At 39.5% G+C, this 13,853-nt stretch overlaps 1 protein-coding gene across 1 annotated transcript in view; it reads left to right on the top strand.

Annotated features, from left to right (window-relative positions):
* Positions 1 to 197: 197 nt before the first annotated feature.
* The window catches only part of vps37d (VPS37D subunit of ESCRT-I), a 65,503-nt gene continuing 51,847 nt past the window's right edge, over positions 198 to 13,853 (top strand). The window contains exon 1 of the mRNA XM_055200543.2: positions 198 to 566. Within this exon, the coding sequence (XP_055056518.1) occupies positions 399 to 566 (168 nt within the window). The 5' untranslated portion in view covers positions 198 to 398. The remainder of the gene's footprint in view (positions 567 to 13,853) is intronic.

Here is a 13,853-nt window from a genome sequence, read left to right as displayed (position 1 = left end):
TTAAATAAAACATGTCTTTTAAAATCAGTTTTTATAGAAAATACTTATATTTACGTGGGATAAAATGACGTCAAAATGACACGAGCTTACCACTGCGAATCGGGGTAATGTAAGGAGAGCTTTTATTTTGTATGTACGTGCTTAATTTTGATTTTGATTTGATTTTTGTTTTTAACTAAAGTTACGAATTGCATCTTTAGGTTTGTATGACACGTTCTACCTGCGGCGGTGTGGCGCCTCCTCGCGGCTGAATTTAAGACTCACAGGCTTGTAAACGTGTGCCATAATCTGTGAGCATTGTCTCAGTAAACAGTAGAGCTTCATGCCGACGAGACTCGAGCTCCTCCAGCACCACTCCCGTCTTCACGTTTATCTGGCGCGAGCAGAATGGAAGTTAAATGGCAGGTAAACGGACTTGTTTAGTGCGAATCACGGGGACAGGAATGTCCCAGAAAAAGGACGTGAACTCTTACCCAGATGGGTACAGGGTCCTCAATACCAGTGAACTACGGGAGCTCCTACAAGATGAAGACAAAATGAATCAGATCGTGCGACTCAGTGAAAAGGTATTTCTTCATTACACGCGCACAATGTGGACATATGCGAGCTGTTTCTTTACATACTTCTCAATTCAACCCTCTGATCAAATGTTGTACTTGTCATTTTAACACATTGTGCTGATGTGTAGGTTTTTCCTTTACCTTAAAGAAAGATCGTTTGATTTGTGCAACGTGCTGCTGTGCATTACACGCCACCCCATACATCCATATACCGCCTCGTATCCGTGCACTGACTGTATGGCAAACTGCATGACTTACGTGATGTATAACGTTTCTTTAACAAATGTGTCTCGTGACATTCTTCTTGATAAAAGTTTTTGCATGAAATAAACTAATAAATGAACTATTATATTACGTAAGCAAAAACATGGTTTTATTAAGGTAAAAGTGTAGCCATGTTTTTCTGCAGACTGATTTATGTTTGTATAAATTTAATACACATATTATTGTTAAACCATGGTGAGATCAATGTAAATTTGTGGTTACTATCGTTTACTATACTAAGTACTGTAGTATAAAACCGTAGTTCATCTTCTTAGCATATTATTTTTAGTTTAAAATGTAATGCCTTTTAAACCACTGAAATATATTACCGTAGTGAAAGTATGACTACTGTAGTAAAAACACTGAGTGAAATGTAAAAAATGAGACGCTTTAATAATTCACATTTTTCTGTAAATGTGATTTTTTCCCACTCATTCACAGTTGATGTATTGAAACAGTGAGGATATATGAGAGCTCCATATAGGTGCCCCATTCATTGGCAGCTTAGAAAGTCCACTGATCCGGTGTCAGTTTAGACAGATATATGACATTTGAGATGTAAACTGCTGTAGCCTGACACCAGGTCCCTGCATGCCTCCAGTAAGCCGGACCGTGTTGTTTGAAATGTTAGGACAAATATGTTTGCACTAGCTCTTAAAAACAACCTTAATTTAACAAAATATGATACAGGGTTTCTTATAAATGAAAGGAACAGTCCTCATGTTGTTCATGGGACACAAAATATGTTTTTGTGGGGTACGGTAACTTTCTCTAAGGAACAGAGGTAAATTCTGGAAATCTTGCCCTCCCCTCTATTAAATCTCATTCGGCTTTGGAAGAGCTGTTGATGTTTGACCTGACTAGGGCTGTCACAATGATTAAATAATCGCGATTGTTTGACCTCATCGCGATGATTTCAGATCACCACAATGATTGCACATCTCTCTAATAAACACAAGGGGGAGCTGCAGCGCCTGTATAAACGAGACCGTATCAGATTACTTTTAAATATGTGTTATGTTTTATTAATATTTACTGCCAGGTAAACCTTGCAAAATATTTAATTTAAACAATCACAACAATGTGTGAAAATTATTTCATAAACAAACAAAAAATGTATTAAAAATTAAATGTCAAAGCAATAAAACAGACAATTAATTGTCATAATTGCCAAAGCCCTAAAACAGAAAATTTACCGTCATAACCGTTACAATTTATTACACAATTAACCGTCAGTCGAATTTCATAATCGTGACAGCCCTAGACCTGACTGATGGCAAAATTGTAATGTAAAGTGTACATTTTAGGTTTGTCTTATTATCTTATTTAAAGATATTGCTCAAACCAAAATAAACATCAACAAACAAGTTGCTGCAAATACAGATAGGGTTGCATAACGATTAATCGTGATTAATCTATTGCGGAATAAAGGTTTTTGTTTACATCATATATATTTGTGTGTACTGTGAATAATAACTTTGTATAAATAAATACACACACATGCATGTATATATTTAAGAAATGTTTACGTGTGTGTGTGTGTGTGTATATATATATTTGTATAATTCATATATATATATATATATTAATACTTAATTAATACTTAATTAATACTTACTATATAAATATATTTTTTTCTTAAAATGATACATGCATGTGTGCATATTTATATATACATAATTTTTATTCACAGTTCAGACAAATATATGATATTGTAAACAAAAACCTTTATTCTGCAATAGATTAATCGTGATTAATCGTTATGCAACCCTAAAATGCATCACGTATTGCATGCATACTAATACCATTTAATGAGCACACGCTTGCTTTAGCAAATGCGTTTTCTATATTTATTGATAACCATGCGTGAGAGTTGTGATGGGACCATAGAGGTCAAACTCCCAAAGGCTTGTGATCTGCAATGCACATCCCATTCCAATCACAAACGGGTCAATTCACGGGTCAACACGCCTTGACTTCTCCAAGGGCAACTGCAATGAATGGTTTACAATAGTCTAGTGAGCTGGATACAGTTATTGCTCTCGTATGCATGAGCTTCATTCCTTCACAAGAGACTGTGGTGTTTTTCCTAAATGGAAAATGCTCTGTAATACTCGCTGCTTTTTGCTATGAATAGCAATGAGGCAGCATTTATGGTTCACTTTATGTGCTCATTAGGGATACAAAGGCTTATTTCTTGATTTAATCAGTGTTAGATGCAGAAGGTCTTTGGTCATTCATGGTTTATTGACCAAGCTGAACTATCTTGCACTAAACAGATGGTTAGACTGTATTTCGCTTACACGGCACGCTCAATGCGTAAAACCGTCATTAATCATATGGCTTCACACCATTGCTAATTTCTAGTGCTTGCATATACAAAACATTTGCATAGATCTGATTAATTGTCGCCCTAATAAGTCCTAAACATATGTGATGTTAAAAATCTAGGAAAAATGTACAGCAGATGGATATCGTCGTATTGCAAATGTTGTTACGTTATCTAGACAGCACTGCGACTATATCACACGCGGTTTCTGCATAAAGATGTTTTTTAACGCCAGAGCATTGCGTTAGCAGCACGAAAGGTCATGGGTTCCAGAACGAAAGGTCATGGGTTCACATACACTGATAAAAATGTATGCAGAACTGTAGAGTTTATGAGTTTAGTGTTCGGATTTCCCCATCAGTTTGATGATGTATGAGAAATACAGAATGCATGAACTAGGGGTGGGCGGTATGACCAAAAATCCATTTCATGGAATAAGTCATTTTATTTCAAAGTAACGTGCGTCCCCTTGTTCACCCCCCACCCCCCCCCCCTCCCCACTTTCCTGAGAACCTCGCAAGATGTCTTTGTATTCCCGAGGGCACCTCAACAAAGAGAGAGCAGATCATGGTCAGTTTTTCGAGAAGAGACGCTACGCCAGGGTCGGAGTGGCCCACTTTAGTTCAGGACTGATTGTTAAAATAATATAATTAAATCCTCAGTAGTCTGTAGTTTTTTGCCATAATTGTGCAGCTCTACCATAACAAGGTATTTTAATATTATTCAATTTAACTTATTTAAAAAAATGTATTACTTAGATCAGAGGTGGACATTCCTGGTCCTGGAGGGACACTGTCCTGCTGCAAAGTTTAGCTTCAGCCCTGATCAAACACACTTGAATGTCATTTCCAAGTTATCCTGCAGTCTTTGATTAGGATTTTCAGGTGTGTTTGATTAGGGTTGGAGCTAAACTTGGCCCTCCAGGACCAGGAATGCCCACCCCTGACTAAGATCATGTATATAGGAATAATTGATGACGGGCCGTTGAATTATTTCAAAATAATGCACAACCAAGGTCAATTATTCTGTTTAAAAATATTGCTCGGGTGCCTATTTTTAAGACATTTTAAAGGTTAGTTGTGTGGTTATTGAAAAATAATCAACACCTCTGGAACATTTCTCAACCTATCAGAATAAAGCATTCAACAGCCCAGTGCTATAATTTAGAATAATTCAAAGGAGAGGAGTGCTAAGGTTACCCACACCCACTTATTTACATTCCGAGGTATGTCTGACCTTTTATTTCACGGTAACGGAAATAAAATCGCACAATTTATAATTTCACCCCTATATATATGTATATGTATATGTTTATGTATATGTATATGTTTATGTATATGTATATGTATATGTATATGTATATGTATATGTATATGTTATAATTATTATTTTATAATACGGAGCAAAAATTAAATAAAGTTTAGTTTCGCGTGCGCACGTGAAACTATCGCGTGCGCACGTGAAACTATCGCGTGCGCACGTGAAACTATCGCGTGCGCACGTGAAACTATCGCGTGCGCACGTGAAACTATCGCGTGCGCACGTGAGCACGCAAAACTAAACGTAAAAAAAATTCTGCACATGAAAGTTTCGCGTGAGCTCATGAAAGTTTCGCGTGAGCTCATGAAAGTTTCGCGTGAGCTCATGAAAGTTTCGCGTGAGCATGTGGAATTTTTTTACTCCAATGTCACCTTAGGGGCTCGGTATTATAATAATATATTATTATATTTATTATGAACTTATTTAAAAAAAAAAACGTAAAAAAGCATTATTGTAATGCATATCATATACTGCATCATTTAGCAAGTTATCGCATTTTCTCTCAGTTTCCTAGCCGGACTACGTCAGACCCCGTACTTCCGCTCAATTTCATCTCGCTTTTGTACTAAGTCTGAGATATCTCCAATTAAAAGCGTTTTCCACCGTCCGGCCCAATCAACGAACAGAGGGCGGACTGAGAGCCGTGACGTAGACGCTAAGCGCCTAATGTTAGATTGTAGCTTACAGTGTACATGGAGACACACAATGCCATTCGCTCTGTTTTGAAGAACCAGCATTTGCCAACTGAAGCCTGAACAAGAAGAGTGTTTGTTAAACATTTTAAATGGAGATTATGTTGTTGCCCTACTTTGGAAAAAGTTGAATTTATCAACTATTACTGATCATCAGCGAGAATTTAACTGGGGAGGCCAAATGCCGGCAAGGCGATATTGTGATTGTGTCCCCCTTGGTTGCTCTCATGAAGGATCAGGTAAGGGAGACAGCAAAAATTGGTCTGTGTGTTGCACAGATTGGTGTGCACAATGATCAAGAAATCATGGAGGGGAATTTCATTGTTAACAGTTAATGGAGGGCGCGTGGGCAATCATTCTTTGGTGACGTTCCTGATTAACCAGAAAATAGGGTAGGAAAATTTAATTTACATTATGGTTAGGGCTGTCTGGTGGAATAGTTTTTAAGTTTGGGAGGAGTGAGCGGGTTCCTTCACTTAGACGTAAGTGGAAAGACACCGTAAGGAGAGTGGCCCGATTTACTTCACATAATCTGCAAAAGTCTTTCACAGCCATATTCACTCCGGTATTTCTCTCGATGGATTTGTTTTTGCATCATACGTGTGTTTACAGCGGAAGTTCGATTACGTTTACATCAATGGTTTTAAACTTCAGACAAGCCCCCCCTCACAAGAAGGTAAACGCTTATCAATTATGCCCAGCCAGACTTTGTCTATGAAATGTAGAAATATAGCAGAGGATGGTCAGTTTCCATGCAGCTCTACTGAATATGTTAATCTGTCAATTTAAAGAAAGAGATTGAATTATTGATTCTATTGACAGCCCTGGTTTTATCTCAGTAGTCACTGTGGTTGTTTATTTGTTGCCTGTGTTGATTGTGAAACCAGAGGTCATGTGAGCCTGGTATCTTAATGGAGGTCAACATTTTGATTGATCCAACCCTAGCAGGACCTACACTGTGCGTATCAAACACGCTCTTTAAGGTATTCACCAGTTGTCGACCTCAAGCACTTTGTCTGTAAATTTGTTTTACGAACATTATATCATCCAACCCACATGGTCTCCAGAGGACTTACATCTGCGCAGCTTATAAACAAGTCATACATGCAGCTGCAAGCGGAAATAGACGGTCTGTGTCAATTCCTGTTTAGGGAAAATGCAAGCCATTCCGAACGCCCTCTGTATGTCCAGGGAATTAACATTCGCGTTAGAGAGGAAATGGGCCGACAACTGAGATACTGGAAAATCTAAACATAGCTCTTCATTTTTAAGGGGCATAAGGACCCTGTTGCGCTCAAATGTTCCTCATCAAACCACAAGAGTGAAAGACATGCTCTCCAGCAGTGGCTGGACCTGGACATTTATTGGCTCCGTGTGACTTATGACGCATATGGCAGACTCAGCAATATGGGATACGGAGAGCTGGAGAGACAGCCTCAGGACTGTCTCTTTTACAATGTGGCCGAGTCATTAGAAGATTGATCACAGTGCTGTAAAAACTTAAAAGAGTGGTTTGGAGCATGTTTCTTTGCTGTCTTTGTGGAATGCAGCGATGCATCCTCTCCAAGACGAGCCACATCCTTTTCTGAATTTGCAAATGCTCGGATGATTTACTGTAGGTTTTTGGTGACACAGAGGTTTTTAAAGAGATGTTTGTCTGTTTTGGATAAAAAGCAAGAGATGTTCCCATTATTTGTAGCTCGGCCCCTAAATCTAGTAAGCTGTTTTCCTATACAGCAGCTTTACGAATCATAAGATGATGTAAAAAGTGTTCTTAAAGGGATAGTTTGGCCAAAAACGATATTAAACCCCACGATTTACTCACCCCCAAGCTGTCCGAGATGCATATGACTATCATTTTTCAGACGAACACCTTTTCAGTTATTTTAGAAAATGTCTTAGATCTTTCAGTTAATCAAATGTAAAATTACAGGGTCCACATCCTTCAAGTCCAAAAAATGTGCATCCATCCTTCACAAAACAAATCCAAACGGCTCCAGATGATAAACAAAGGCCTTCTGAGGGTAATCCGTGCGGTGTTGTTGTAGAAATATCCAAAGTTAAAACTTTATAAACGAAAATAACTAGCTTCCAGTAACGCCGCCATCTTAGTCGCGTCCGCATTCAAGATGAGAGGGTACGCAGTTTATGAAGGGTTCTCTGTTGCTGCTCTGTGCCCCTGCCCTCCAAATTTGTCATACGTCACTAAGAAAAGTGCGTACACTGCGCTGATACTCTCTCCTGAATACAGAGGAGTCTAAGAAGGCGGCGTTACCGGAAGCTAGTTATTTTCGTTTATAAAGTTTTAAATGTGGATATTTCTACAACAAAATGGCATGGATTACCCTCAGAAGGCCTTTGTTTATCATCGTGGAGCCGTAACTTTACATTTGATTAACTGAAAGATCTAAAACATTTTCTAAAATAACTGAAAATGTGTTTGTCTGAAAAATTATGGACATATGCATCTCGGACCGCTTGGGGGTGAGTAAATTATGGTTTTAATATCATTTTTGCCCGAACTATCCCTTTAAAGGTAGGTAGCATAATGATCAGATCATACAGAAAGCATTTCTTCGCAGTTTATGCGTGCAGAATGCCTTGCGCTTTTGTCGCCAGCTGCGGCATGCGCTTTTGCAGAAAAGTGCCTGACGTCATTCACGGTTTTCCACTGTGCAATAGAATGCAGGGAGAGGCCGGAATTTCATTGTGGTGACAGAAGTTTACAGTGGCGAGGATTTGAAACCTTGCGTGCATTGTCCTTGTAGGTTGCGCATGGGCATAGGGAGTATGTAGGCCATGGACATTATATACGTAGACGCCTCATACACTGATGCTGCCTATTGGAGCTCACGTATCAGCCCGGCTGCCAACTTGGATGTGTCCCCAATGCGCCCCCCTGCATTTATTTCTACTGAGGAAGGTGTATCCCCAACTACAATAATCATAACTCCCTGTATTTTTACCGGATTTTCACACTAAGTAACGTTAGTTATGATGACATAATATTATAAATGGTAAAATAACCAAAATGATTGTTGAATCTTATTTGTTAAATAGCCTGGCTAACACCAGACCAGTCTGGGAACCACATGTTAATTTTCTCGTTTTTCGACGCGTGGCTTACGAATGCCCAGAGCTGTTTATTGGGCGCTACGAATTGACCCGAATAACTTTATAACCGACGTGCATAAATAATCTTTTTTAAATGATTGACCCGACCCGAGCCAAATGCGAGAAAATTAGAGAGTCCGACTCGAACCAGTGGCATTTGATTTTTAACCCGACTGGACCCGAATGTAAACGGCACCGACCGACGTATGTGCTGTCTGCAGCCCCGCACGCAGCAGTCAGACAGAAACCCCGCTGGTCTCACAACCAATTTGGCGAGCTGCTCCCTTTGTTTTACTTTGTTATCTGAAAACGACACCCAGGTAACTGCTAAAATGTATACATTTAAAATTGACTGACATGTCTGTCTCAACAAAAATAACCTACCGCCAGCCACACAATGTCGCAAGCGCTCTTGGTATAGGATAGGTTTGAAAAGGACACACACACGCGAGAGAGTTCGGGTTTTCGGGTCCGTTCGGCAAAAACACATTCATTTTAATTTACCCAAGACCCGATGCGGCTAATATTATACCTGACCCGTGTCCGAGCCTCCGCGGCACACGTGAAACTTTTAGACCTCAGGTTTTCAGATCTAAGTGGACACGTGCTAGACGAATGTCTATCAAATGCGTCTGTACGCAGCTCATAGCCAATCGGTGTGTTGCATAGATGTCGTCATCGTCTTGCTGCCCCTTCCCCATTCTGTGATTGGCTCCCTATGCCGTTTATTGGGTGCTAGGAATGTCTATCAAATGCGTCTGTACGTAGCTCATAGCCAATCTGTGTGTCGCATAGATGTCGTCATCGTCTTGCTGCCCCCTCCCCGTTCTGTGATTGGTTCCCTATTTCAGGGCCAAAATTGGTCCATAGTTAGTTTCCATGCTAGACTTGCAGCGTGAATACGGTCTACCGGCACATCCGGGAACTTGACTGTAAATTTCGTCACCGCCCCTTTTTGGGTGATAGAAAAGCATCCCTTCCATTGGCTTCCATTCAAAATAGCGGAACAAAGCAACGTTTTTACACAGCCGGCAGGCGTAAATAACTTATAAAATCACTCAGATTAAACATGACGAGTATTTGTCTGTCCACCCTGCCTGCCGTGGAGCCCGAGGGATGCATTGACACATTTAATTTGGTCAATATGGAGGCATGTCCCTTTCATTCTCACAGCGTCAAATTTGTGTAACAACGCCATCCAGTGATTGCTGGAAATATCGCTAAGCCAGTTAGTTGTATGACTCGACGGAAAAGTGCACTCATTACTCTAAATATAAAGACATAATAAATAAAAACGAAGTAACTTTCAAATACGAAGTAAAATCATTCGCTTCCCTGTTGACTCGAAGAGGTACGAGTAAATGTCCGGGTAAGACACCTCTGGCCAATGGGGAGCGTTGTTGCACAAGTTTGATGCTGGGAGAAAGAAAGAGATGTTTTTATATTGACCAAATTAAATATGTTAATGTATCTTTCGCGCTCTATGGCAGGCAGGGTGGACAGATAATTACTCAACATGTTTAATCTGAGTGATTTCATAAGTTATTTACGCCTGCCGGCTGTGTACGAAGGTTGCTTTTTTCCGCTATTTTGAATGGAAGCCAATGAAAGGTCTAGTCTGATTTCCCCCAAAAGTGGGCGTGAACCTGGTCAGAGACATTCTATGACGTTGCGCCGGTTGTGCGTATACATTTGTGCGCAAGGCAGCATGGGGAAACCCAGGCTACTTGTGAAAGGTAATCCCATGCAATTGCTCGCTCTCCATTGACTCCAATTGACTCGGGTGCTAGCATAGAGTGAGGAGACCCAACCAATATGGCGGCCACGCTGAATTATGTTCCAGCAAGTCGTGAGGTGTCTACGTATATAATGTCAATATTTTACTATGTTCTTACCTTAACTTAGACAAATTAATACATTGTTAACCTTTAAGGTGCCTTCAATTGACCAATATCTAATGTCATTATATCTATCATTGTTTGGTTAAACGAAACTATATATTTTATATGCTCATTACAGCATTAGAACCTCTACAGAATCAATTGAGTTGTCTTGGTGAATCATGTGAGTAGTGCTGCATGTCATTGCTATCCATGCATGGCTGGGCGATATTGACCGAAGTTCACATTACTGGACATTTGGATTGGATAAATGTATATGATATTTCTCTATGTGGTTTCTGCAAAGTGCAATACATTTTTGCATGCAAACCAAAGCCTCATGTGAGACGTCACAGTCACCTTTATTAAAACGGCGTATGAATGGGTTTTCCTTCCTGTTTAAAAAAATATACAGCTGTGCACCATGTGACCTGGTTGGAAAGCTTACATCTAACCTCAATGTGCATTTCTGGCAGATCTTCTGTTGCAAGGAAGAAGGCTCATATCAGACAATACAGACATAGGCGGTGTTGTCTCCTCCCTCAGCCTATGTTCACAGACACCGTACATGTAGTCATACTTATTGTTTTCTCCATTTTTAATTCTAAATTAATCAAGCAGAATGCAATGCATTTAGCAAACAAGTCGCATCTAGTGCAACATCCAAAATTAAACAGCAAGCAGCTGCAAAAATATTCAGATTTCATCAAATTAGTTGTGGCATTTTTGACTGAGTAAACTTTAACAGCGATGCATAATTAACACTGCGTGCTTTTGGGATATGCTCCTGTTTGAGTATTGGATAAATATACGTGTTTAATCATCCATGTGAAGTTTAAGAAAGAACATTGGGTTCTGCTAGGCAGAGTGTAATTTATAAGCGTTGGATGGAAACAAATTAGATTTGCAGAAGAGGTAAGAGAAACTCCGTTTAAATTATGAGTGAGAACTGTTGGAAGATATATGACTGGCCATATCTAATTCATTACCCATTTGTCATCCTGGTTAGATCCATGTAATGAACCTATAAGAGATCACACATTCGCGTAGTGGCCGTCAACATCTGTATCATCTTTAAATAGATTCACAAACTTGAAGTGATTCTTTGGAAAGACATCAAGCTTTTGATTTACAGTGAAACCATGAAAATGCTGGAGGATATAGAAAGTTGGCCGTGTTGCTGTAATGTAAAACGGTCAACGGACAACATCCTGGCTGTATCTAACAAATCACAGCTGTAACCCTTACAATAACCGGTTATCATTGGGAAATGATGGAAATTGTTGGGCTCAGTTGTTAGGGCATTGCATTAGCAGCGTAAACCGTGAAGGTTTGATTCCAAAGAAACACACATGGCGATAAAACATTTTTTTGCCCTTGATTTGTACTGCAAGTCCCTTTGGATTAATGTGTCTGCCAAATGCATAAATGTAACGTAAATGTAATGTTCGGAATCTACCCTAGGACCAGAAAGTACTCCATTTGAGTTAATGTTTTGCGCAGGCATGAATGCTTTGCTTACCATGTGTTCATGCATTACGCTAGCAGCACCAAACTTCAATACTTAGGGGGTCAATAGAGGTACTGTGCCAATTTGGACAACTGACAATGCAATGCGGATGCATTTTGAATTGCAACAATGTGTGAAATTAAATTTACATTACATGATTGCGTTTGGCAGATGCTTTTGTCCAGTTTATTTAATCTATAACATTTTTTATGGTTACGTAGTAAAACCATGGTAACCACAAAATAACCATGGTTTTGACAACCGTGGTTTTCAAAAACCATAGCCATGGTTAGTTTAGTAAAAGCATGGTTTTGCTCATAGTAATCAATACACCAAAAAATCATGTTACTTTTAGGGCTGTGACGATTGTAATGATCACCGCACCACCGCGATGGTGGAGTGCGACCCGCGGTGGGGAAGTGCGCTCTGTGGTGGTGTGCACATCACATGTAAAATTATACTACAATTTCGCCCTCTGAGATGTCTTCAGGTTCATGTTAATGCAAACAGACAGCAGACGCGGAGTTAATTCGCTATTTGAAAGGGAAGGCAACTGATATCAGTGATGACCCGCTGGCTTGGGGGCGGAACAATGAAGAAAGATATTGGCCGTTTCTCAATCCGAAGGCTGTAGCCTCCGGAGGTCGCATTTGCAAGCTGCATACATCATCAAGACTAGAGCCCGACCGATTTATCGTTTTGCCGATTTTATCGGCCGATATGAGCATGTCGCAGATATATCTGTATCGGCGTATAAGCCGCAGATATGCGCCGATATGAACGTTTGTTACAGAACACATTAAATGCATTTGAAAGATGTAAGTACTTGTTTGTCCAGCAGAGTGCGCCATACTGGTTGCTAATGGTGACCCAGATCACTCACTGTAGTGACACCATCCAATCCCCACCCCCTTCCCTTCAGTCAGTCTCTCAGTTCAGGTGGCATGAAAGCAGTCACGCAGTGTCTTCTTCACAACATTTTTGGACTGGATTATAAATGGACAAGAGAGACGCATTCCCGTTTACATTTGGTGTTTTTAATCCGTCTCTTTGTCGACTTGCGAGTTAAAACGCAAGCGGGAGAAATGACGCGAGACGGAGAAATGACACGTTTAAACTACGCGCAGCCGTGCACTTATATATCAGATGAGATTACTGCTGCTTGTGTTGTTAGTTAACATGCTAATTTTAGAGCAATTGATTCAATAAGCTCGCGCAACTCTATACCCTTGCTAAATAAAAGAGGCGGAGCGAAGACACATTAGTTTTATAAAAGTCTAAAGTTTGCACGGAACCCTGGGTTTGCGTTATAAAAACATTGTGCACAACATTAAACATAGTGTACATTAGTATGTGCTCCGTCAAGCATTGTCTTCGTAACTGTGAGTGGCTAACTAATTTGTGAAGTACACAACTTACTGTAAAGCTAATAATCAATGACTTCATAAGTTTCTCTTTATAACGTTATTCTTGTCAAAACTGCAAATGATGCAAGTTTTATGTATTTTGTTCTCTTTGTGTTTTAAAGTTATTTATAATAAGTCAAGTTTACTGTTTAGTGCACTGATATCCAACTCATTTTGGATAATAAAGTTTATTGTTAACTTCTTGCCTATAGTACATATCTTTGTCACATCAATATAAGTGTTGGATCACCACATTTGTGAGTGATCATTGCATTGCATTGTATTTATTCATATACAGTATATTATGTTAAAGTATATAGTGTATTCTATGTACAGTACTGTAGTATAATATACTGCAGTATATGTGTACTGAACTATAATATACACATAAAGATATCGGCCGATATATCGTTATCGGCCTTTTTTTACTCCCTAATATCTGTATCGGCATCGGCCCAAAAAAACGCATATCGGTCGGGCTCTAATCAAGACTTTCTTATTTCATAACATTAACTATTATAAAGTTGACTATTATTCTTTGTTAATCATACATTGTTGTAATATGCTTATGACTTGCAAATGTAACTCAGTTAACTGAAATAAACCAGGCTTGATGACATATACAGCCTGCATATGCTTTCTCTCTTGGTCACTCAAAGTTGCGAAAAAGTATCAATCTGCGCTACCGGTACACCACCAGAAAGCATTTTCAGTGCGGCTGCAAACATTATAACCCCAAAAAGGTTTCCCACTTCTTGTTTTACGGATGGAAGTGCTA

The sequence above is a fragment of the Misgurnus anguillicaudatus genome, chromosome 22 (assembly GCF_027580225.2).
Source record: "Misgurnus anguillicaudatus chromosome 22, ASM2758022v2, whole genome shotgun sequence".
In the NCBI taxonomy this organism is placed as follows: Eukaryota; Metazoa; Chordata; class Actinopteri; order Cypriniformes; family Cobitidae; genus Misgurnus; species Misgurnus anguillicaudatus.
Note: the sequence above shows the minus strand (reverse complement) of the source record. Positions and strands in the feature narration are given on the sequence as shown.